General features: G+C 34.4%; 1 protein-coding gene across 2 annotated transcripts in view; it reads right to left on the bottom strand.

Annotated features, from left to right (window-relative positions):
* Positions 1-481: 481 nt before the first annotated feature.
* Positions 482-24,122, bottom strand: part of stet (rhomboid serine protease stem cell tumor) — a 147,550-nt gene continuing 123,909 nt past the window's right edge. For both annotated transcript variants that reach the window (XM_089637649.1, XM_089637650.1), the window contains exons 4-6: positions 8,812-8,954; positions 2,237-2,505; positions 482-1,927 (exon numbers count right to left, since the gene is read on the bottom strand). In XM_089637649.1, coding sequence (XP_089493775.1) covers positions 1,620-1,927; positions 2,237-2,505; positions 8,812-8,954 — 720 coding nt within the window. In that variant the 3' untranslated portion in view covers positions 482-1,619. The remainder of the gene's footprint in view (positions 1,928-2,236; positions 2,506-8,811; positions 8,955-24,122) is intronic.

Genomic DNA, 24,122 nt, shown 5'->3' with positions numbered 1-24,122 from the left:
CCTGTGTAATCATGGTGTAGATTATTTAATTTGTTTCGGTTGTTCGGTTTGTGGTTCGGTTTGTTGTTCGTTCGCGTTCGAATTACCGGGAACATAGGGGGTGTTGAACATAACAATGTTTACATCTAAAATATACAATATTATTTCACTTTTCTTAACTATGACCGAACTAAAATCTGCTATCCAAAATATGCAAATCAATATCGTACTAGAATAAATACTATACAAGAACAAGGCTGCATCGGTTTCACATTCATTTCCAAAACTTTGACATTTCTTTTGACATAGGCCGAATGATGGCAGAATGAGCAAACGGAAAAGGTAATAAATGTAAGTATGTTTGTTTGTTGAAATGGTTCATATGAATTGGTTGCAAACCTTGAATTGAAGAACATAATCTGCCCGCTAGATAGATGTTTGCACGATATAAACTTCACACGGAATGTTACACTTATTTCTCAAGACATCATCAACTTCTCGTATAGTCTACAGTCTTCTAATACCGGCCCATGGAAACTTCAGGGGGTTTGGTATTTACTATTTGGCATAAGCCATGTTGACTCTGTTCCTTGACAAATTTACACTAACTATTCATTATATTATTAAGAGTATATGAGGAACTTTAGTGCAACTTACAATAATATATTATAAACAAATCAAATATACAAAATGTCATCAGGCCTTGCATTTCCATTTCACTTCATAAAGACGAGGTCGGCGAATGCAAGCCATTCCTGCAATATCAGATACATCCAACTCTGCGAATGGTTCATTGCCGCTGTTCTCAGAATTCAGTATCAATGAAACAGTGGACATAACGCAGTTTATCACATAAATCTAAGGGCACGACAAATATACAATACAGAACATGCTCAGTTTTCCATTTCAAAACAATCAAGTTAGAGATTAGAGAAAAATGTGGAAAGTATACACCATACAACACTTTTTTTGGGTTTCATACCATTTATTTGGCATTGAAATTTGTGGATTTTTAAAAGGACTGGCTTATAACAAGAAGTTAGTGCAATCCATAAATCATTCTTATTATAGTTTAATCACAACAAAACACACCACATTTATGTGTTAAAGTGCATAAGTGTATATTACAGCTTTCTCATTAGTGCCTTCTCCGGGGATCATTATGTGTATCACAATATATTTATTCCAAAATCACCTACCACCTGTTTCCACCTGAGCTCGTTGTGTCGAGTGTAATTACAATAACACACAGCAAGCTGTTAACTGGACAATTTAAACTATAAAATACTTGAGCATTTTATCCACGTTGACCCGGAAAGGGCACTCATTGGGCGCTTTTATAATTCCCACGGCAACGACACGGCGACGGCAACAGCAATGGCATTTCATTTCTTTAAAACATGTGAGGGAGATATACGAAAATCAAAACATATTTCTTTTGGGGGAAACAAACTACTATTATTTAGTGTGTAAGAAAGAGTCATTATCGTGATGAAAGAGCGTACATTTTATGTTTTGTTTGTGATGTTGCCGTGCCGTGGCCGTAGGAATTTAAAAGCGCCCATTCAGATAGGGCGTCAATTCCCCGGGAAAACAACATTAATATAAAAAATTAAAAGTCCTATTGTCGGGGTCCTTTATCAAAAGCCGAACCCTTGAAAGTCTTGCGCTGGGGCCGGCTGCAGCACGGGCAGGGGGGCGGGGATGGGGCTATTAGCACCCATAAGGTTGTAGAGGATGGCGAACAGGGTGCAGGCGGCGTACACGCCCAGCGCGGCCCACCAAAGCAAGCGCTCGTGCAGCCGCTGCTCGAAGTTCTTCAGCACCAACAGGCCGATGGTGAGGCCGGCAAGCGCCCCCGTCAGATGCGCCACGTAGGACACCGGGGGTCCAGCACCACCCTCCGCTGCGTAGCGCGAGTATATCGCAAAGCCAACGTCGCATGAAGCTGGAATAAAAAGCGATACGTTAGTACAAATGCAAAGAAACCGAAACATGTTGAATGGCACGAATTCTAAAAATCTTTTCAAAACGTCAAAAGGCATTCATTTGGGATGGCAACATCAACACTGAATATAATCTTTAAATAGTGAAAACCTCAAGGGCGCTGCATTAGGCTTTGGGTATTATCAGCGCCTTGACTCCTTGCTCATTGGGGCCTTGGCAAGTCGGCGCCCGGAGAGGACTGCCCTGGGGTATTTGTCAGAGCGGTACAACTAGTTAGGAGTATATTGAAGATGGGGGGTGGTGGACGTACCGAAGACGAAGACGGCCAGCAGCCGGAAAGCGCCCCACTGCATGGTGTGGTAGTTGAGCAGCACGTTGGAGAGGTGCGCGGCTAGCAGCGCGTACACCCCGCCCGACGCGCCCGCCAGGCACACGGTGGGGTCGCACACGCTCGTGCCCAGCGAGCCGGCCGCCACGCCCGCCAGATACACGGCCGCCGCGCGCGACCCGCCGTGCACCATCTCCAGCGGTAGGCCCACCGCCGTCTGCACGGACAGGTTGAAGCCGAGGTGGAGCCATCTGCAACATAACCAACACACAACTTAGTTTCTTGGTACAAATGATAACATTGGCTTGTGTGGAGTTTAAGCTAAGCGTGTGAATGAATTATCTACACTAAATATAATGTTTTATTGTTCTCATAAAGTGACATCTCTTTTTGAAAATAGATTCTACGTCTTGAAGTTTACAAGCTAGAAATGCGGTTCTATGGTCTCTTCCTAGCATCAAACTAATATTGCTAATCGCAAGCGTGTTCAAATCAAAACAGCATGTTTTGGTATAAATTCAGTTTTTTTCAATCCCGCAATTCCACAAATCTCGGAAATCCGCGGGGTTAAACATTAATAAAATCCAGCGAGATTGCGAAACCCTAGTTATAGCGCTGATGATATGTGCATGTTTCACAGAGGAAAATAATCGGCTTATATTGTTCTGGATAAACTGGGGATCTTTGAAATAACAAATCTGTGTTCAGGAAGGTTTGATGAGTAGAGTAGCGACTCATCACAGTACCTACAGTAAGTATCTGTAACTGTCTGGGTGAAGCCTATTTCAAAACCAATTCCACATATACTTTTTGAATGACAATTACGATCGTATTCCAAAAAAATTGTTGATTCATGTCAAACATGACGACGTTGTCAAACAACAAAATTGTCACCCAACATCCGTGAAAAACAAGTTCATAATAAATTTAGCCCCAAACTGCATTTGTACTGTGTGAATTTTGATGACTAACGACAGACGTTGTCAAAAGTTATAACTTATAACCCTTTCACAAAATAGGGTTGACCCTTTCAACACGACTCTCCAAATGCGGCCTTCAAGTCCCCCAATTCTGCCGTGACAAAACTGTCACATTACAAATCAATTAGTCATAGTAGGCACTAAAACATTTCGTGATTAAAACTCACTAAAACTTCATTGCCAACCCATATAATAAATGTGTAAAAAATTAAACCCTTCACTTTACGACTCTGAATAGTCTAATACCTGTTCACTTTTTAAGGGGAAGGGAAAATAAAGTTTATTACCATAAAACAACGCGAATTAACTTTATAATTTGGGTGCGGAAATTCGTTTCGCTGTTTATTTTAAATAAAATATTTGTGCTAATGCCCGGATAAATAATAGTAAACGTGTGCATAAGTTCACAGGTCAGAAAAAGCTGACAAAAAACAAACATTTATGTACTTAACAATTAAAGTTTATTTAATGCCAAGTTTCTTGGGATTTAGTGGCAATTATGGTTCTCGAGTTTAATTGTAGACTTTCGCGGGTAAGACCGCAATAATGTCAAGACAAATTTGGCCATTTTCAGGCCCGCGAAGAGGCGCGGCAAAAAAGAGAAGGAAATTTCGAAAATCGAACATCGCGTGCAGAAAGGCGGGAAAGTCTAGAACCAACCGACAAAAGGTGTCAAATGAAATTGCAAATAATGGATTACAACATACGCATATTTATTATTATTTTATCAAGGCACGGAAAACAAGAAAAAAATAAACAGAATTACTGCCTTTGCGATATTGCAAATACGTATAGAAAATTAGCATATAAATGTAAAATTATGAAAGTCGAACATGAATTTTCGCGAAAAAAATTCATAGATAAAATACGGGTTTAAATATAAAAGTAGAATATAACCTAAACTACACAAACATCACAATAAAATGCAGCTAATAATGCTAGAAAATCTGCGTTTAAATGTGAGGTTGTCGATGTTTTTCTTCGGAAGATTTCAAATTATTTCCTCAGCGGGAAAGGAAAGTTTTGAGCTACCCGATTTATTTTTCATTTGATAAATGTATAATGATTAATTATTATTGTGCCAATGGCGGAGCGCCCTCCGCTAAGGGGGCGGAGGTTAATAGCTAAACTTTGTCAAGATTGAAAAATAATAACATGACTAAGCACGTCAGACACGACCAAACTTTGGCTGGGGACTTTAATTGTAAAAAAAATTGGTAAGGTTTATAAAAAAAAGTGTTTAATGAAACATATGATAAAAAATATATAAAAATATTCAGGTATGTTAATTGATAAATGTATAGGTAGGTAGGTAAGCATTAAATCTAATAACAAAAACTTCTTTTTTTAAATATTTTGTAGCATATTTTTAACGCCCTATTTTAAAATGCGGCGTGGTGAATGTTAAAAAAATATACTTAATTCTCAAATAGGATGCTAAAACCGCGACAAAAATTATGATCGTAATAAATTTGTCAAAGTATTTTTAAATGCTTCAGCAAAAAACGAAAGAGGATCTACGCCGTAAGTTTTTTGTCCATTAACTGCACTAAAAAAGTTGTAATGTAAAAAGTGCAAATACGTGGGGTAAGCGCCCTTCATTCCAGTTCTTAATTATTATGAGGGAGATATTTTCGGTGACGATTTAGGAATGTGAAAAGTGACAGATAAATAAGTACTGCAAAACATAAATATTGTATTACTTTGCCAAGTAGAAATAACACGAAGAAACGGAAAGAAACTGAAACTGAATGAGAAAGAAAAAGGCTACCAGGAATATGCAGGAGAAATAGATACGATAAAAATGGGTATGGCTAAAATGGCAGGCCAAACTAGGAAACATTAACAGGAAAGGAAGGAGGCCTAATACCCAGCAAATACACCCCTTTACCCTAACACAGAGCAAAGGCCAAAAAAGAAAAAGAAGTTGGCATAACAGAGATCCAATATAGAATCAAGGAATATATGTATTGTATTAAGCCCTTACATCAAAGAACCACACGATTGATTTTTTTAACTGATCTATTTCCAGAAGTGTCTTCTCATTTCACATGTCGCGTTTTGTCTTAATGTCACCTCACTTCCGTCCGCTTGAAACATTTATAAAAATACTTCTAATCTATACATAGAATATGACAACACGACATTCAATACCTGATAACACTTTTAAATGCTCTTGATGAACTTTAACTGAAACACAATCAAAACAAATCCAAAATTGGAGTGTTTAGATAACTTATGTATAATATTACCTTTCAAAAGGCGGGTTCAACAAAATAATTTAATTAAACTTTTAGGTTGGTAATGTAACCCATTCATTTCATACGAAAATATTGTTTGCATATTTTCCATTTAAGTCAATCGCTTAACTGGTACAAGGCAAAAGAAACTTCCCGTTTTCGCGAAAGTTTTTGGTGGTTTATAAACTGAATTATTTCTAGTCATATTAGCCAAATATCTCGTGAGCCTGTTAGACGGGAAAAAACACATTTCCCAATAAACGAGCGTTTATATTTTACGAAATGCCCCGAGTTTGCATATTTGCACGTTTCGACAGGAAGATTTAGTAAAATTAAAGTGATAATAAACTGATATTGTAACTGAGGTGGCCAAAAATGTGTACTCCAAATTCAGAATAATATAGGAGGCGGAAAACAAATGAATGTACTTAGAAATTCAAATGTGGATTAGAGAGATTTCAGTTAAATGATGTACTCATACCTATTTTTATGATATCAAGGTGACGAATAAAATAAATATGGTGTTGGAATAATAATCGATCCATCTTTAGAAGAGAAGTGATAAAATGAGAATTCCACGAATACGAACAAAAGCTTCACGCGTGCACGAATGAACTAAACACCAAAGGGAGGATTCTCTCATTCTCGCAGTGCCAGATTTGAAGTAGGAAATGAAGTGTCGGCGTTTGGCCACCAGTTATTTATCTCATTAGGGGGCATTCCACGTTGAGCGCATTAAACAAATGATTATTGAGGAAGTGCCCGAGATGCCAGCCTTGTGGGACGCCAGGAAAGGATGTTAAAGAGGCGCTGAAAAAACAAAGACTTTACTGGACTGGAAAAGATTTAGGGAGATAATTATAAGTATTCAGGGAGATGCAATGCAACGAGCGAAAGGCGAGATAACAATATTATATCAGATACGATTCAAACACCAAATCTAAGATGAAATATGGAAATAAGCTTAGATGAACAATAGGGCTAAGGAAACAAAAAAATAAAATAGATCAGAAAGTTAAGAGGTAAAAAAAAATAAAAGGCAATGAAAATTCTGTAAAATTTTTACGCAAAACTAACTTCAAAGTTAACGTTGCAGGTTAAAATAATAGCGGATAACAGTAAAAAGCAGGTACTGAAAAATCCATCCACGGTAAGTAAGTAAATACATTCTCAGATGGGTGGAACAAGAAATATTAAGAATGCATTAAAATGCTATTTGCGCAGGCAAGTGAGTTATGACGTCGCGCTAGAGTGGTGTTGAAAAGAAAAAAATACACTAAACAATTATTTCAATCTTTACATTGGAAAACTACGCTTCGAAAGACAGGATATCAGACAGAAATCTACCCAACTATATTACTAAGTCCATAATACAACACTGAGTAGTTAGATTTGACAAAGTTCATATTATATCATAATATAACACTGAACAGTTAGATTTGTCGAACGGATTACTTTATATTTCACACTAGCCGAGTTTATTTGCAATGCCTTTTTAATCCATTACGAGATTAATTACCCGATTATTTGTATTTTTGCTGGTTTGTGCACTGAAGTCATTTGCCAAGCTTTGTTTCCTGTCAGTTAAAATGAGGCGAACAAAGTGGACACCGAATCGCTCATTAGCATCGCAGATCAGTTGGCGATACGGACGGACTAGACAGACGAATGACAGATCAGGCGGATAGTGGCATTATTAACGACGGGGAACCAACTACCACTCAGAATGCATCAAAATGCTCCAAAAATAAAGTACAGTAATTCCTCAATATCAGCGGGAGTTTGGTTACTAATTACTTCGGCGCCGATAGCGAAACCGCGGATGATGAGAATAGAAGACAACGGAAAATACGAGTTCTGCGAAAATGTCAGCTAATACGAAAATTGAAAATTTTATGATAAATTGTGTTAAAAAAATACGTGTTAAAAATGTTAATGTGAAGGAAATCAATGAATGAAAGTTTAAAATTGCGCTCACAAATAATTATTCTGTGTAAGGTTAAAGTTTAGAAAAATGCTTTGTTTCTGCTTTTCTTCAAGATATTTTCACATTTGTTCATAGTTCTCCAACAATTAACTTTGAGGGTAAACGTAACGTACGTTATGATCTAAAGTGTCGCAAATAGCGTTAATTTATTTATCTATAAACACGGCATTTAGCCTTACATCCCTTTTTTTAACTTCAATCCTCTTTGGGATAAGAAGGTCAAACTCAGAAAGAAGATACTTGTTCTGTCAATAAACAAGTTACTGTTCTAGTGACGTTGACTTAGCTATGTGAGCTTTAACATCTAAAGAACATATTTTCGTAACTAGTTTTGTCATCTTTTCACCTACAGAACCGATTATAGCAACAAAAGAAGAATACCACGGTTTTGAGAACCACAGAAAAAACGCGGAAAATTAGGGATACAAAAAGGCAGTAATGCTAAAATTCACGAAGTAGTAAACTGATAACCGCGAATTAACGAATTCTCCGGGTAAAAAGACCAAGGTGCGAGAGATTGGCCGTATTCCCAGCGTTACGGTTCCACATTAAACCGTGGATTTTCACGAGATATAATTTCGGACCGCTTTGTTTAGTTCCGTCGTCGTCTTGACAATTCTCACACTTGTCATTTTTGAGAACGAACCGACAGAATTACCGCTGACATAACAACGTTAAACGTTGACATAACGTCTTCATTATAACTGAAATTACTTGTAACACGTGAAATGATATTGCATTAACAACTAAAAGAATGTGTAACAAGGATTTACTTAATGATAATGGTAATTACTGAAACTAATTCCAAGTATTTTATGGACTAGAACATAAAAAATAACAACATTTTCCGAGGTCATATTCAGGTTCACAGAACCATAACTAGAGTAAGATTTCCAGTGTAAAATGTTAAGTTTCAAGATTCGTACTTTCTATGGACATATTGAATATTTATTAATTATATTATACGCCCATACGGATTTTTACAAACATGTGATATAATAATAATTTAAAATAGAACACAAGCAAAAGAATAATAAAAGCTAACATTACTATTTATTTAAGAGGTCTGTTATAATAGCCTTCTTGTAACTAAATTCCGTTATTATAGCGTTCTTGTAACTAAATTCAGTTGAACACATCTACATATTTCTGAGCAAGTATTGCAAACTGCATGCAATCTAGGTACATGCGAGTATCTAAATTACTCAGTCCTGCTGTTGCTGCAATTAAAAATAATTTTTGATCGAGTATTTCTAGTTGGTATGTGGAAGGTAATTAGGCTAAGTAAATCAGGACTGTCTATAACACATTTAAAAATTGTAATAAATGAATGAATAAGGGATAACTAACCCCGCATGTAGGAACATGTAGGTGAAAAACCTCCACACTTCTGCTTTCTTGTCTGGTCTGTAGATGAATACAGAATCTATGGGGACTGGACCGGCTAGTGCTGCGTGTCCTGTCGTCACTGTGTAGTACGTGAAGAATCCCAACTGAGAAAAAACAACAACAAATTAGTCATATTCATATTGAAATAGAAACAAACAAAAGAAATAACACAATAAAGGAACAAAGGGAGATAAGGGATGGAAGCATTTTTAATGAAATAACTATAAAAATGCATTATTTTCCATTTACGGTGACTGAAATAGTTGTTTTTCATTAATATTAAACTGATACAAGTGTTAAATTAATTTTAGCGTGTTAAAATGTCCAGTAATTCTGGATATTTAACAATGTTGGCGACACTTTCTTGCGCGCAGTTTCATAATAGTAATGGTTTATGACCCATCTCTCTTAATTCTATTATCAAATGGTTCAAACCCAAGTACATCGAAATTTCAAAATTAATCAATATTCTTTACGATTGCTGAAATACCGTTTTTGTAAGAACAATCAAACTAAAAAAATCTGTATGAAATACATTTTTGCATTGCGGAAGAAATTCCAAATGAAATTCATGTAATGCATCAAAATCAAATACGCAGTCCATTACGCTACAGGCTACAAGGGCCGTCATTATTTTCAGAGATCTTTTTAGATAGATAAATTTCCGACATAATATTGCACATATGATAATAATTATATTCTGTGCAATAATTGCATTGCAACTGACGCTACGTGTTGCAGTACAATAGCTCGTCAAGTGAAATTAATTAATTGAATCTCGCATTGTTCGATTTGCATGGTCGTTCTAGATGCATTGGGCAGAGGCACGCCATACTCCAACCATGCACCAAACTTGCACCAAACTTGCACCGGACTTGCACCAACCAACAATGCACCAACTGCTGCAACGCTCGCCCTTGGGACAATTGCATTTCACCTGTTCATCGTAATAATACGTTACGTAACATTTACAATTCTTTGCAGGTCTGCATACAAATTGCTTTATTTTTTTAACAAGGTGTCGGAATTTGAAGCGAATCTGTTTAATTTTTCTAACTCGGAAGTTTAAAAAATAAATATGACCTAAGCGTGGCTCGTAATATTATTTCTCCCACGATAGCGGAACTCACAGTGAGTAAATTGCTCCGGCCAAACTCTTGGCAGGTGGTAATTTACAATTTCATTTATAACCTTATTTTAAAGAGAGATATAATCCGCAATTAAGGTTGCAATTACGTGGCAGGTAACGGGCGTACCTGTATGTACAGATGATATCTGTCTAGAATCGAGCAAAAATGCCAGGAATGCAACAATGCGCGAGTTAAAACAATACGTTTTCTAATCTGTGTCGGAATGTGAAATTTCGCCATATGTTTCGTGGTGTTGAACTGTACCGCAAAACGTGCTGCATTTTTTGCTCGAAATACCGCAATTTTTTTTAACGTAAGTACTTAATACTAAGTTGCCGTAATCTGTTGAATCATGATATGTATGCGTGAAATATGTCAAACGACCGTGAAATATTAATTAATTAAGAAGGCAGCGTAGTTTGGCCGCAGTAGAACATAAAACAGTAGAGGGCGATGGACTAGTTAGATTGGGCTCGAACCCAGATTCTAAACGTTACGGATGCTAGGTAAATTGGTTGCCACATTGGCACTGCGGAGAATTTACTAAAAATTACTAAGCCACATATTTAAAATACATTGAAGTAACAATACCGAGAATTTTTTATAAATTTATCATGCCTATGTTGTTCCGGGCAGGAGACTGCAGGGTGAAGATTGCTCTGACGATAGGAGAAGGCTTCAGAAGAAAAAGTAATGCTCATATTATATAATCTCTCGGGGGAACCATCAGTGCGAGTTGACGCCATCGCCTGCGCTCCATCCCGTGTCGGTTTTGGCGTTATGAAGGGGTAATGGTGTGGAGAGGATATCGGTAGTGGGAGAACGCACCTACTACATAATACAAGCGATAACTGCACGTTAAGAGAGTGAAGAGTTTATCTTTCACTAATAATAATAATACTTGGATGACTTGTATAGCGCCGTTTTTGTGCAAAAACACCTCAAGGGCGCTGTACAAACTGATAATACATTTGTACAGTGGTCTATGTTATTACTTAACTATTTATGGAGAAAATATACAGTTCAATACTTACCTGATAGGTCACTTGAGATTAACACTTAATTAACATTATCTAATTGTTTATTGGCGAAATTTAGATACAGGATTTAGGACTTAATTGAAAAATTGAATATAACTGGACTTTCTCTTGGGATTGGTATATTTAATTTAAGGATACGACAGCTTAAAAAGGTAAGTTTTTAATTTAGACCTGAATTCTGTTGGACACCGATAATGGTTCACCGAGATTGCAGAGGAGATATTATATTATTTAGTAGATACTAGCGTAGACCCGAGAAAAATCACGGGATAGAGGCGCAATTGCGTAATAATATCTCGTCGAAACGTGTTCCACTGAATTTCAATTATAAAGCAAAAGTTCTACAGTTCATTGAACTGGAGTTACAGGCAGGGTCACAACCGAAATTAGTATTATAAATAAATGTCAATTCTACTCAAACATAGAATAAAGAATAACACAAGTGTATTGTGACCGTGTTTCGTGATCCAAATATTTGACTAATGGAGGCTTAAATTTCCAATACAAAATTGTGTTTCCGAAATTCAAATGAATATCTACGATGTCAGGCGAGTGTAAGTGAGATGAAGCGCAGGACTAACGGGCTAAATGAAATATTTGTTTCCATTCAATTTGTGTGGAAGGTACTTTTGGTGTTATTATTTATTCATATATAAATAGAAAATAAGGGATCAAGAATTCGCAACAACAATAATAATTCACGTTCGAGTCTTTAATTTAATTTAATGTTTTTATTATTTTTTACCCATATTTTAATCAAGGAACTCGTCGTTATAAATCTGGGGCAAAAGCACTCTTTTCTAATGGCGGTAATTTCCATAATTGGATATCGTAAAAGGAAATGCATTTTCTTTTTTCTTTCGTTCTGTTGAGTGCATCTTTTAGGATACATTATTCATTCGATGAACACTGCGGGAAACACCAGGTGTACCTAGAGTAACGGCCTGTGTAATAAAATTTATACTACTTGTGATAGAGGGTCATGCAATATTGTGCAAGTAGGTAGGTCATTTGGTGTAAAAATAACACATAGGTTACACCATGATACAGCTTACGCATACTTATACATGCGTATCTGTATTGGCAGTAGAATAGATAGGTACTTAAAAAGTTTCAAATCTGATAATGGAAAGCGATGCTAGATAATGCGAGCTGTACATATTTACGTTGGCATAGAAATTCCAGACAAAAAAACTGTACAAATTACAAGACGCTATAGCTCATATACAGTTCGAGAGTTTTTGCTGCTCCAGATATGGAAGAAAACCAATTTATACCTTCCTAACTAAAGTGCCCGGCGTTGTTCGGGTTTTCGACAGATTTGTTCGATATCAGATCTAGACAGTCATTTTTCTCTTATTTTGAACTTTTACTTTACTTTAAGTTTACAAAACTTCATCAAGAAGTATCAAAATTCTGTTTAAAGGCAAGGTAAAACGGGATGGGGGTTAAGTGTGTAAAATTTCATCAATCTTTGAATAAAACTGTAGATTTGTACTAAAACAAAATCACAGACACTCACCTTTCTACTTAAATAGACAGATAAATAGTTGAGATTGCAATATACGAACAGAGATTGAATGGTACCTTACTAACGACTAGGTTTCATTGTTTCCTTTATATATTGACATGTTTACACGAAATGTTATTTATATATTAAAAAAAAAAAACATTTTCGTCAAAATGATACACAAGCACGAACTGTGATAACAATTACGAGTACGACGGTTATTTTCCAGAAATTCAGAAACTTCCTTATTAATTTCTTATTTACATTTATTTAGACGTCAATAAGAAAAACAACAAATAACACAGCCATATTTAAAAATGAATTATCGACGCATTATTTATACACAAGTTTTATGGAAATATTATTAATATTAAACGAACACGAAACGCGAATGTAAAACCACAGTGTTTTAGCCCTTGTCGAATATTTACAAACACGGAAAGCGATATAACCGTACGCGAAAGTCAGTCGGTTAAGAGGGTTTGTATTTCTTGAGAATTTATGAGAGCCTCCCCCAGTCTGTCAATAATTCACGGCAACGTCCACTTCGTACGCCAATTTCAAGTTACAGCCTTAAAAGTAGGTTCTGACAGGAAGTCGGATATACGAGTACACCGGCCGCTAGGAGGAAATCATTCGTCATTTTTGTAGAGTTTCATTAATTTAAACGCTTTTAAATCTTAATTTGTAGGGTTTTTCCACTTTAATTTTCTTCCTATCGGGAATCGTAAGATATCTATTACATCATGCTCTTTTGAAGAGCATAAAACATTATGCAAAACACGAACTATTGATACCTACTTAATTTAGTCAGCGACATTAAAATAGATATAATAATTGTTATTCAATTCTACCAATCAGATTTGGTTTTAAATATTCATATGATAATATACGAGTAATTAGGAAAATTGGATAAGGAGTGTGATAAATGTGTGAAGGGAGATTAGGTGGTTAGAGTGTAGAATGTATGGGTGTTATGGTTGTATTGCCTAGATACAGGCTTAGTCCTAGTGAGGTAGATTTTTATAAGAAAAAACGTGATTTATGTATAGTGAGATGCAATAAATAAATAAATAAAAATTGTATTGCAGATGCAGGATAAATAGCGTTACTTTTGTATTGAAAGTATGGATTTGGGTCTCGGTTTTTTTTCTCTTTCTTTTAATGAATTTGATGAATTGTCTTTGGGTTTGTGTAGTATAAAGTTTAGGTACATTGTAGTATCGGTTGGTTATATTTCTGGTGGTGTGATTGTGTTTTTCGTGGTATTTGTATAAGAAATGTGTTATCATAAATACTAAATAATGTTAAAAACGAACTGGGTTTTTAATGAGTAATAATAATAAATTTAGTTATATATTTTATTCCAGGGGTAGTGTTTTGCAGTGGGGGCTCGTGACTTTCGAGCGTGATAGAATTCCAAGTTTGAAAAATTCGACATCATTACAAAACGATTTTTTTTTTAAATGCTCAATTCTACAGGTATAGGAAAGTACATATTATTAAAATTGGGTAGTTAACGAAACAATGCGGAAGTAAATAAAAAAAATACTTTCAATTTTGAAGATAGCTAAAGTCTTCAATAGTTGAAGAAATTCTCTAATGATAGTGAAAACTCTATCAAAATCCGTTGCGTAGTTTAAAAGGATTAAGCCCACAAACAGACAGACGCGGATAGCGACTTTGTTTTGTACTATTTAGAGATTAAATTGGTAAGAACCACAGATGAAACATTTATTGTGACGACAGGTACCTTAGCTTTAAATAACAATGTTACGAACAGTTAATGCAATACAACATTAAGGACTATATTTAGAAATTTAAGTAAAATATAACCCGTGTATAATAATATATCAAAATTAATATTATAAGATAAAAGCTCCTTGTAATTAAATCATTTTTTGGGCCCTATCGGATACAGCTTTAGCGTAAATCAAACGAAACTCCCATTCTACTCCCCGCACTCGAATGTTCGTTACAGGCTCAAATAAAAAAATAAGCTTTAAACGCGATAGAAAATGAAAATTATTATTGTACCTAATATCTCGGTGGCCATAAATTATGGGAAATTTTATAGGACGATGGAAATCATGGGGAAAAAGGTAAAACAGAAACAACACTGGAGGTTATGTTACATCATATAATGCTGAATCAATGGGGTTTTAATGTGTATTTTTCATCGTATTACATACATATTTCTAATCTGTTTTACGAAATATAGGACCCATCTTTTCGGTGAGACAACCATGCTATTACATTCATACTGTCAAACTATCTACTGTAACAATAATATATAGAAGTGGTTTAGCAGCAATACGAACGAAAAAATCATGCTATATCAGAACAAACTGAAGAATAAATATTATGCAATTTATTGACGGTTTTAGACAAGGCAAATCCACTTCAGAAATAGACAAAATAAACAACGGGCCATTTAAAGGCAAGTACCCAAGAAGCAAATACCTAATTATTTGTGACATACGTACACGGTGTTCGGAAACTCTTACTACAAGCGGAAAACTGGTAAAAAGGAATCTTTATCTCATTTGCCGTCGATTTTGTGATGTAACTTTTTTTATCTCTAGTTTTTGAGTAAATAATGGTTTAAAAAATTTCCGGTATGATTTTGCAAATTCGATGTGTATAAAAACCTTTTATACGGAATTCGCAGAGTTCCATAATAGAATATAATATTTTATGTAAGTAAAATAATCATAAAGTTATTTTAGTCTTAATGACAATGAAAAGAAAGAAAAGCTTTGTGGAAAAAAGGCAATGTCTACTATTCATGACGTGCTTTCATTACTTCATCATTCTCTACAGTTATTTCGTATTAAAGCCAGAAGGGGTAACGCTTTTCTTGGAGGGTTGTTGAACTTCCCGAGGTACAATTCGATAATACTTTTATACCTCCACGGAACGGGCGATTACATGTACACGGAAAACGCACCCTTAAATAGGGGTGAACATATTGTGATACGAAATTGGCGAGAATAAATTCAATAATCTACGTTTTATACCTCGTATTGTAATGACTAATAAAAGAAACGTGCCAAATGAATAATAACATTACGGTAACATTAATAATACGATCTAAGTAATGAAAACGAGGAAAATGACTAGCAAGTTAATGGTTTAATATAGTTTATTTCGAGTTTGATTACAAGACAGAACATTACAAAACGCAGATATAATATAATGAACAGTGTAGTTACTTACTATTTTGTAAGAAAAAAAATACATTCAACGAAATAAGAGACGAAAGGCAAGATCTGGAATGCCCCCCCCCCCGAACTATCTTCTAAAAGTTAACTGAATGGCTAATACGCACTGGAAAGACCTTCCATGTAGATTTGAACGGAAACCAAAGTCACCACTGACCTAACACCGTTTGGTTCTTTTTAAATTTTTTTTATGTGACAGTGGAGCTACGACAGGCAGGGGAGCTACGTCGTATGTCGCCACCCTGCTGGGCAGCGTTGTGGGGAGGGTTCTTTAGCATGTCTTACACGGAGAAAAATGAGAATTATTGATTTATTAAAAATCTCTTCAAATTATTCGTATTCCGGTTAAAAACAAGATTGCATTTCCTGATAAACTGTTATTACAATCCCAATGTATCGGAACACGTGTTCATGAACCTGCACTGATAATACATAAGGACGAAATGCGCAAGTATTATAATTTTTAAGAACACGTGTTCCGACATCGTTTTTTCCAAATTCCTCTTTTACTAAAAATTTAACAGGAAATTTGTCAATTCATTGTAATTCATACAAAAAATATAACATATTTCCTATGTTAGATAATATGTTAAAAATAACAAATGTTTAAGGCCGCAGGCGATTTTTTCAATTAATCTACTCAGATTCTACCTCAGGTGAGAAAACGCATAGTCACCAATACATATATGCAGAATCCAACACAATCTTTCGACCGGCCCGTACTCAGAATTCCATAAAAGCTATACCCAAAATTGATACATCAATCAAAGTCATTCATACTTATTGTAATACGGAACAAGCGATATATTCCGTAGAGCGGAACTAGTTCTGGAATTCGAACGGAAATGGAATTTCCACCTGAAAAATGTCCGCTTTTTTCATAAAGGAAATACACAGAAACGTTTCGGCAATAAATGCTATGAGGAATTGGTTGAGGTATTTTGAAGAAAAAAAAACGGTGGAAAATTAATTAGAGTGGGTTTATTTTTTGCAATTAATTATGAACAAAGGTAGTTTGCGTTAATCTTGTTTTATATTTTATAGACAAGGCAATATTTCAGTCCGTATTTTTTTCGCGTAGTTTTTACAAAAGATATATGATTTTTTTTTTTTTTATTATTTTTTTAAAAAGAAAGACAAACATTCCCGGGTTACGAATAACCCAACAATGTTTGAAAATCTCCTACTACCACCACAGAAAGCCGAAAATGTTGCTTGTGTTGTGATGGAGGACTTAGCCAGCCGAGGAATCGAACACGCGACGCTCGGGTGAGACCCAAGCGCTATGCCCACTCAACCACTGACCGGTCAATTTTATATATGGAGGATGTATTAATTATTTATTATTTTTAAACTGAGAAAAATTACTGATGAAAAATATTACTAATTTATATAGAATCTCCTCAAATTAATCCGGTTAAAACGTGATTGCGGGCCCTTAATGAATGAATTGATAGCTTTCCTGGTAAACTTTTAAGTATTCATAAAAATTTTAACATTTTCGCATTTCGTCATTAGGTCACGAACACGTGTTCCGATATTTTTAAGAATTTACTATTTTTTATCAGGAAACGGCCTGCAATCCCGTTTTTAACCGGATAATTTGAGTAAAATCATAATAAATTAGCAACACTAAATTTTCTCCGTGCATGTAGAATAGTTTTGTAATTTATTTATTTTCGGCAAATGGACAGTATATATTTTATTAGTTTGTACAAGTGTAGTATCTATAGCCAAAATAAAAACAATTATGGATTTACGCCATGTGACTGTACCTCCAATAAAACAACATAATAAGAATAAACATAAAAAATATATAAGAATATTATATAAAAAACAAAATATTGCTCTTGAAAAGTAAGAAAAACATTTATTTTACGGAACTTGTTCTGGTGTAATTGAAGGTGTCATATTAAAACAAGAAATCAAATAATAAATATAATAGATGATATTATGCTGAAGGAAATGGGGAAAAAGAATGTTGGGAAGTACCTGGCTATTAAAACCTGGTAACCCAAAGTAACTTTTAGAATACAAATTGTAGTCTTTCACAAGTTTATACCGTAAACTATTATATTTTATAGAATAATACCTTATTGTGTGATGTATTACAAAGTGCGTTTTTCGTTTACTGTGTGATGTATTAAAAGTGTTTTTTTCGTTGAATGTATAATGTCAAACCACAAAGTGTTTGATTTCTTCCGTAAAATTATAATTATTAACAGCTTTGGATTTCAAACTTCGCAAAATTGGTTTAAAAATGAATATTTATCGGTGTTTTGATGAGTTTAAAAAGGAACAGAAGTGTAGCAGAATTTTACAATGGTCTGCAGAATTTGGATTATTTTATATAAATTTTAGCATTCTAACCGGCGACTATAGCTCCGGGGCGATTAACACGCTACGTCACGTTTAATTACACGCATATTTGCATTAATTAATGATAAAAGAGAGAAAAATTAGGGGGAAATTAGTATTTCGCATAAAACATGTCATGTGAATGAAGCAATGTTTACAGAACGTTAGAAGTTTGAGGAGGGAACTTTCGCTAGTTGAAATAAAATTGCTCATAATTTGGAATAAATTATTTAAATTGCATTAATGTGCAAATTTTGATGATATTTAAAATATTTTCATTCTAGACTGCTTATTCTACTGATCGAAATCTTTTCACGGCTTCCGATATCTACAATTATGTAAAAATAACAATGTTAGTTTAATGAAAGTCTCTTTAATAATAATAATAAAATTTGGATGGGGGCTGCTGTACAAATTTATAATACATTTCTACAGTGATCTATCTATGTTATTACTAACTATTTATGGAGATAATATACAGTACAATACTTACCTGGTAGGTTACTTGAGATTAACACTTAATTAACATTAACTAATTGTTTATTAGCGAAATTTAGATACAGGATTTAGGACATAATTGGATATATCTGGACTTTCTCTCAGGAATGGTATACTTAATTTAAGGGTGTGACAGCTTAAAAAGGTAAGTTTTTAGTTTAGACCTGAATTCTGTTGGACTTGTTTTGGATCTTAGTTTCGGAGGGAGTTTATTCCAAGACTTCGGCCCAGATACTCCGAAAGCGCGATTATAATTTTTGAAACTGCCGAGTAATTTAGTCGTCAAGTAACTTTAATAGTAGGATTGACAGGTATTTACTCGATGGACAGCGTTACTCGACAGTGGTGAAACAGATAATATACGCTACCGGACGTGTAGTGCTCATTGGCAGTTTACTCAAGAGGTGGTGAAATACCTTCGAAGTAATACATGTGTTAAATGTAATTTAACAGCAATTTTAACCACTCGAACGATGAATACCCACATTTAGGTATCATCGCTCTATGTTTTGCCATGACTGCCTAAACTTAGGTAGACGATTTTTGCCAAATATTTTTTTATGATTTTAAAGTTTTTTTATAATAGCGACAAATACGGGAAAAACTATGAAATATAAGTGGATCATTGGCTTTAAACTACATTAAGCAGTTTTGGTATTAATATTCTAGAGTATGAATTTTGAATGAGCGTGGGCCAATCTAAAACCGAACGCTCAGAATCCTCCATCGCTCAAGGCATTTTATTGTAAATACGACATTGCTAGAGTAGTTAAGCTTGTATCTTGTCAAAGCACCGAAGAGAATATTTTTCACAAAATAGAGCAATAAAATTATGAAAAGTAGAATAAAATAAGCGTTTGATGTTAAAAAACGAATGAGACGCTTACTGGAAGAAATACATTATTTTGACAAATCAACTGATTAATCATCGCGCCGTTTCCACAGTGGAGTAAGCAGAGATGATGGATTGCTACAAATATCTGTTTATGCAAACGCTCCTTGCTTTATTCATATTCATACATCATTTCCCACATTTTTTTGCTTTCCCGACTGTACGTTATTTTACTGTGTGTTAAAACATTGAAAAAATTGCTTAAGTTAAGTACATACACTTGAAAATATTGTGATAAAATATAAATCGGTACTCGCGTACTTTCTGATAGAGAGTGATTTGGCCGTAGAATAATATTTCTTACCCACGTTACAACCCAAAATTGACACACTTTTGCGTAATAAAAATTTAAAAAAAATATTTCACCACATCACGATCGGCTCCTGCCCGTGGCCCGAAGCGTTGCATGTCTAACGAAACTTAGTTCCCATTCCTATGAATAACATATTATAAAGCTGTATCTATGCTTTTATTGGTTAAATAACAAACAGCGAACATCTTATTCAATTCCTAATTACAATAAATGCATTCGGAGCTTTAACCATTCCGGAGTTTATCAGGTAAGAACAAATACAAGGAAAAAAAAGTTTTATGTATTATTATTACTAGTATCTAGTACTTAAGTGTAGACCTCGAGTAATATCGATTGTTCCGGTTTGACAGCCAATAACGCTCATGAGAACTCTGGCGGAGAAAAAAGGTACTACACAAAGTTGCTACCATCTTAATAGGATTGACGGAACACACAAACAAATTTACAGGTGGAAGAAATGCAAAGCGCTCGAGTTGTAACAGGACTACGTTCAGTCAACAAAATGGTCATTTGGCTTATTATTATAAACTTATAGGCATATTTCTAAGCTCTATTACTGTTGATGGAAATATATTGACCTATAAATATAAAGCTGTGCAATTTTCACGACGTCAAAGCTCACCGCTACTTCATCTGCCTTGCAGATAACAAAACTATCAATTAATGTTTTCTCGAATACCTATCTCATAATTCATAATTAATAAATCAACATATTTATTTATTTTTAATTTTAATGGCATGAGTTCACAAATACCCAAAATAAACAGATTTCACAGTGATTAGCGCATATAATTGGCTTTGAAAATGTACATTTCTAAATAACAACCGGCGTTGTTAAAAATACGGCATCGGTGAAATAATTATTACAATTCCCATTTTTAAAGAGACGGGGGATTTTTTTCATACATTTACCAAATTCTTCTCAAAAAGATACAAAACTACGTGAAAGCATAAAAATAGTGTCACAAAAGATCCACAATTAAAATTATACTAAAAATAACTTCCTAATACAATTTGAAAGCAGATCAGATAAATACAGAAAATGAAAAAACATACATATACCAAATTCTCAAAAAAACTAAACTACAAGAAAGCGTACGAATGGTGTCAGAAAAGGTCACCAAATCCGAAATTATAATCAAAATAGATGTAGGTACACACACACATATATATATATATATATATATATATATATATAAATGTTTCTTTGTTTTTGTCCCCTATAGACTTATATATGTTTGATCTAATTAGTGTCTGAATGTTTAGACATTGGTTTGAATGGTAGAAGAAGTGTGCAACTCTGCACTGGAAGGAGATACGGAGTAGAATTAAAGTAAATTCATTAGAATAACATTATTTACATTTTTTAAAACTACACCCAGTTTTCAGGTATGCTAGAATTCACAACGTACAAACTTTACTCCAAAACCATTCAAACCCTGGGTTCACATCATCTAGTTCTTAATAAAATTTGAAAACAGAACACATCAGAAGAAAACGTGTTCAACTTTGTAATACAGAATGGTACATATATTTTAGTCTGTCAACGTTTCCTATAATTTGAGGCGTCCCGACGATCACACGCGACATTACTATTTTTATTCAACTTGCTTTTTTTAATCCCAATTCACGGTAAAGCGACCGGAAACAAAGAACACTTCGTTGTGACCGAGAAGCTACGGTTAACTAGGCGTGTCCGCCTCCCAGGAGACAACGAAGAAAGGAGATAAACGGATGGACAGAAGGAAGTGGAGATGATAAAATCGGACCAAAGGAAGCGACGAGTGACACGGAGAACAAGGTGTCAAAGTTGACACTAAGATGAATCAAATGAATGTATGTACTACCAATTTCTTGTACGAGAGGCAGCTGTACAAAATTCATTACACCAGGGCATCCGTTAGAGAGTTTTTGCTGCATCATCTACCTGTTATTTTTTGAAAAAAATAACGCTTTTCAAATAAATATGATCAATTATTAATTAAAATCTCATGGTACGTAGTTGGAAGCGCGAATTCACAAATACCCAAAAACTATGCCTACAGATTTTACAGCGAGTAGTCCATATAATTGACTATAAAATGTACATTTCTGAGAGCCGACTGCAGGTATAAAAGGAGTACGCACGATTGTACAGTATCTCTTCACTGTCAACCGTGATCAGAAATACATTGCATTAATCTAGTCATCCACTAATTATTCAGCCACCATACCCCAAAGTACAATATTAAAATACAAGATCTTGACATTATTTTAGTGAATAAGTTTAGTATTGTGAAATAATTTGTAAGCAAGACAAAAAAACCGTTATCATTCAATAATAATGCTTCAAAAGTAAAGCCATCTCAGATTACCTACTATATAATTTGCTAGATTTTTAGTACAAATTCGATTAGTTGAAAAATTTGAAGTGGAAATACGGTCACAGATATAATACAATAATAGATTTCAATGGTTCTTTTTTTCGTTGAATTGTAATGGAAAAAATATATTTAAAATTGTTAAATTAAAATTGGTGGAACTTTCAAATGGCGCGAAACTTTTTGGTGACTTGAAAAGGTGGTTCATTATTGGGGTCCCCCAAGGATTCAAAGTTGGCCCTCTTTGTGGATGCGAACATCCGGAAACAGATGCCAGCCCTGTGCGGTATGCGGCAGCAGAGACAAATTGCGAGCAAAACGTAATTGCGACGTCTAAATGTGTCTCCTATTATGAAGGGTAGTATGTTACGGGGGTGACAGGACCCGGTGTAATGGATTCTCAACGAATGGTAATTAAAATTGATGAAAAATAATTTAATTTACGAACAAAGAGCGAAACAGATACATGCACACATTAAGCATTAAGTAGAAGAGTGATTGAATATGATGTAATAATATTATTTTCGAAGGAAGCAAATACTTTGGGGTGTGACATATTGAATGAAAAAAACATACACTTAGTAAGACACCACTTTATTTTTGAATTAATAACAATAGTCAACCGGGTTTCGCTTGTCCCAAGCTTCATCAGGACTAAATATCAACTAAAGCAAATTAGATACAGGCACATATAAATATAGGTAAATGAAAACAATGAGTGAAAGAGATACAAAACAGATAGAAAGAGATGCAAATAGAAAATGTGGAGACAAATTATTAAGGATGATGAGGAGGGTGGGGGGGAAGGAAATAACAGTTTCAGCGGCGGAATAAATTTAATATGGGACTATCAGATAAATTAATTTGGTTATTTATTATATTTAAATTATTATTAACTGCTTTTTTTATTTCAAGGGCTTCTAGGTTGTTTAATCTAATTCCAGATCCATTTTTATGCAATATTTTAGTTCCCGAGATTTTATCGAATGAATGATTAGATTCTATTAAATGATTCGCGAATTCTGAAAAGGCATTATTGTTTAAACATCGTAAATGTTCTTTTACTCTTAAGTTGACATTCCGGGCCGTTTTTCCGATATAAAAAGCAGAACAATCATTACAATTAAGTTTATATATGCCCGAGTGGCTTAGTTTGTCGTCTTTATCTTTAGTATTAATTAAGTATTTACTTAAATTATTATTAGTGTAAAAAGCGGGTTTTATTTCAGATGGGAATTTTTTAACGCTTAAAGAAGAAAAGTTATTTGTATACAGAACTCTACGCCATTGGAATGTTTGATTTATATTTATATTATTAGGGTTATAAGATTTGTTAAATAGGAATTTATTTGATGCTATTTGTTTCAATTTTTTATTAAGAATATTGTCTATTAGTTTTGTATCATACCCGTTGTTTAAAGCGATTTGTTTAATGATGGATAATTCGTTGCAAAAATTATTATTATTTAACGGAACGGTAACCAATCTATGAATCATGGAGTGAAATGCTGAATGTTTGTGGGATATAGGATGGTTGGATGAATTGTGAATTGTAATATCAGTATACGTGGGCTTACGATAGATATTAAATTCAAATTTATTGTTAATTATACTTAAAGTTAGGTCTAGAAAATTCAAGGTTAAGTTTGTACCTAATTCTACAGTGAATTGAATTTGTTTGTGAAAGGAGTTTAATATTTTAAGAAAAGAGTTTAATTGTCTTTCAGTGCCTGTCCAAATGCAAAAAACATCGTCAACATATCTTCTCCATAGTAAAATATTCTTTAAGAGAGGTGAATTTGAAGCAAAAATATTGTTTTCTAAGTTATTCATAAAGATGTCAGCGATAAGGGGGCTTGTGGGAGCGCCAATTGCTAGTCCCTCTCTCTGCTGGTAAATAACATTATTGTATTGGAAGTAATTTTGATTCAAACAAATATTAAAAAG

The sequence above is a fragment of the Hesperophylax consimilis genome, chromosome 12 (genome assembly GCF_061612785.1).
Source record: "Hesperophylax consimilis isolate HC1 chromosome 12, BYU_Hcon_1.0, whole genome shotgun sequence".
In the NCBI taxonomy this organism is placed as follows: domain Eukaryota; kingdom Metazoa; phylum Arthropoda; class Insecta; order Trichoptera; family Limnephilidae; genus Hesperophylax; species Hesperophylax consimilis.
The sequence above is the reverse complement of the archived record's forward strand: the minus strand, read 5'-3'. Positions and strand labels throughout refer to the sequence as shown.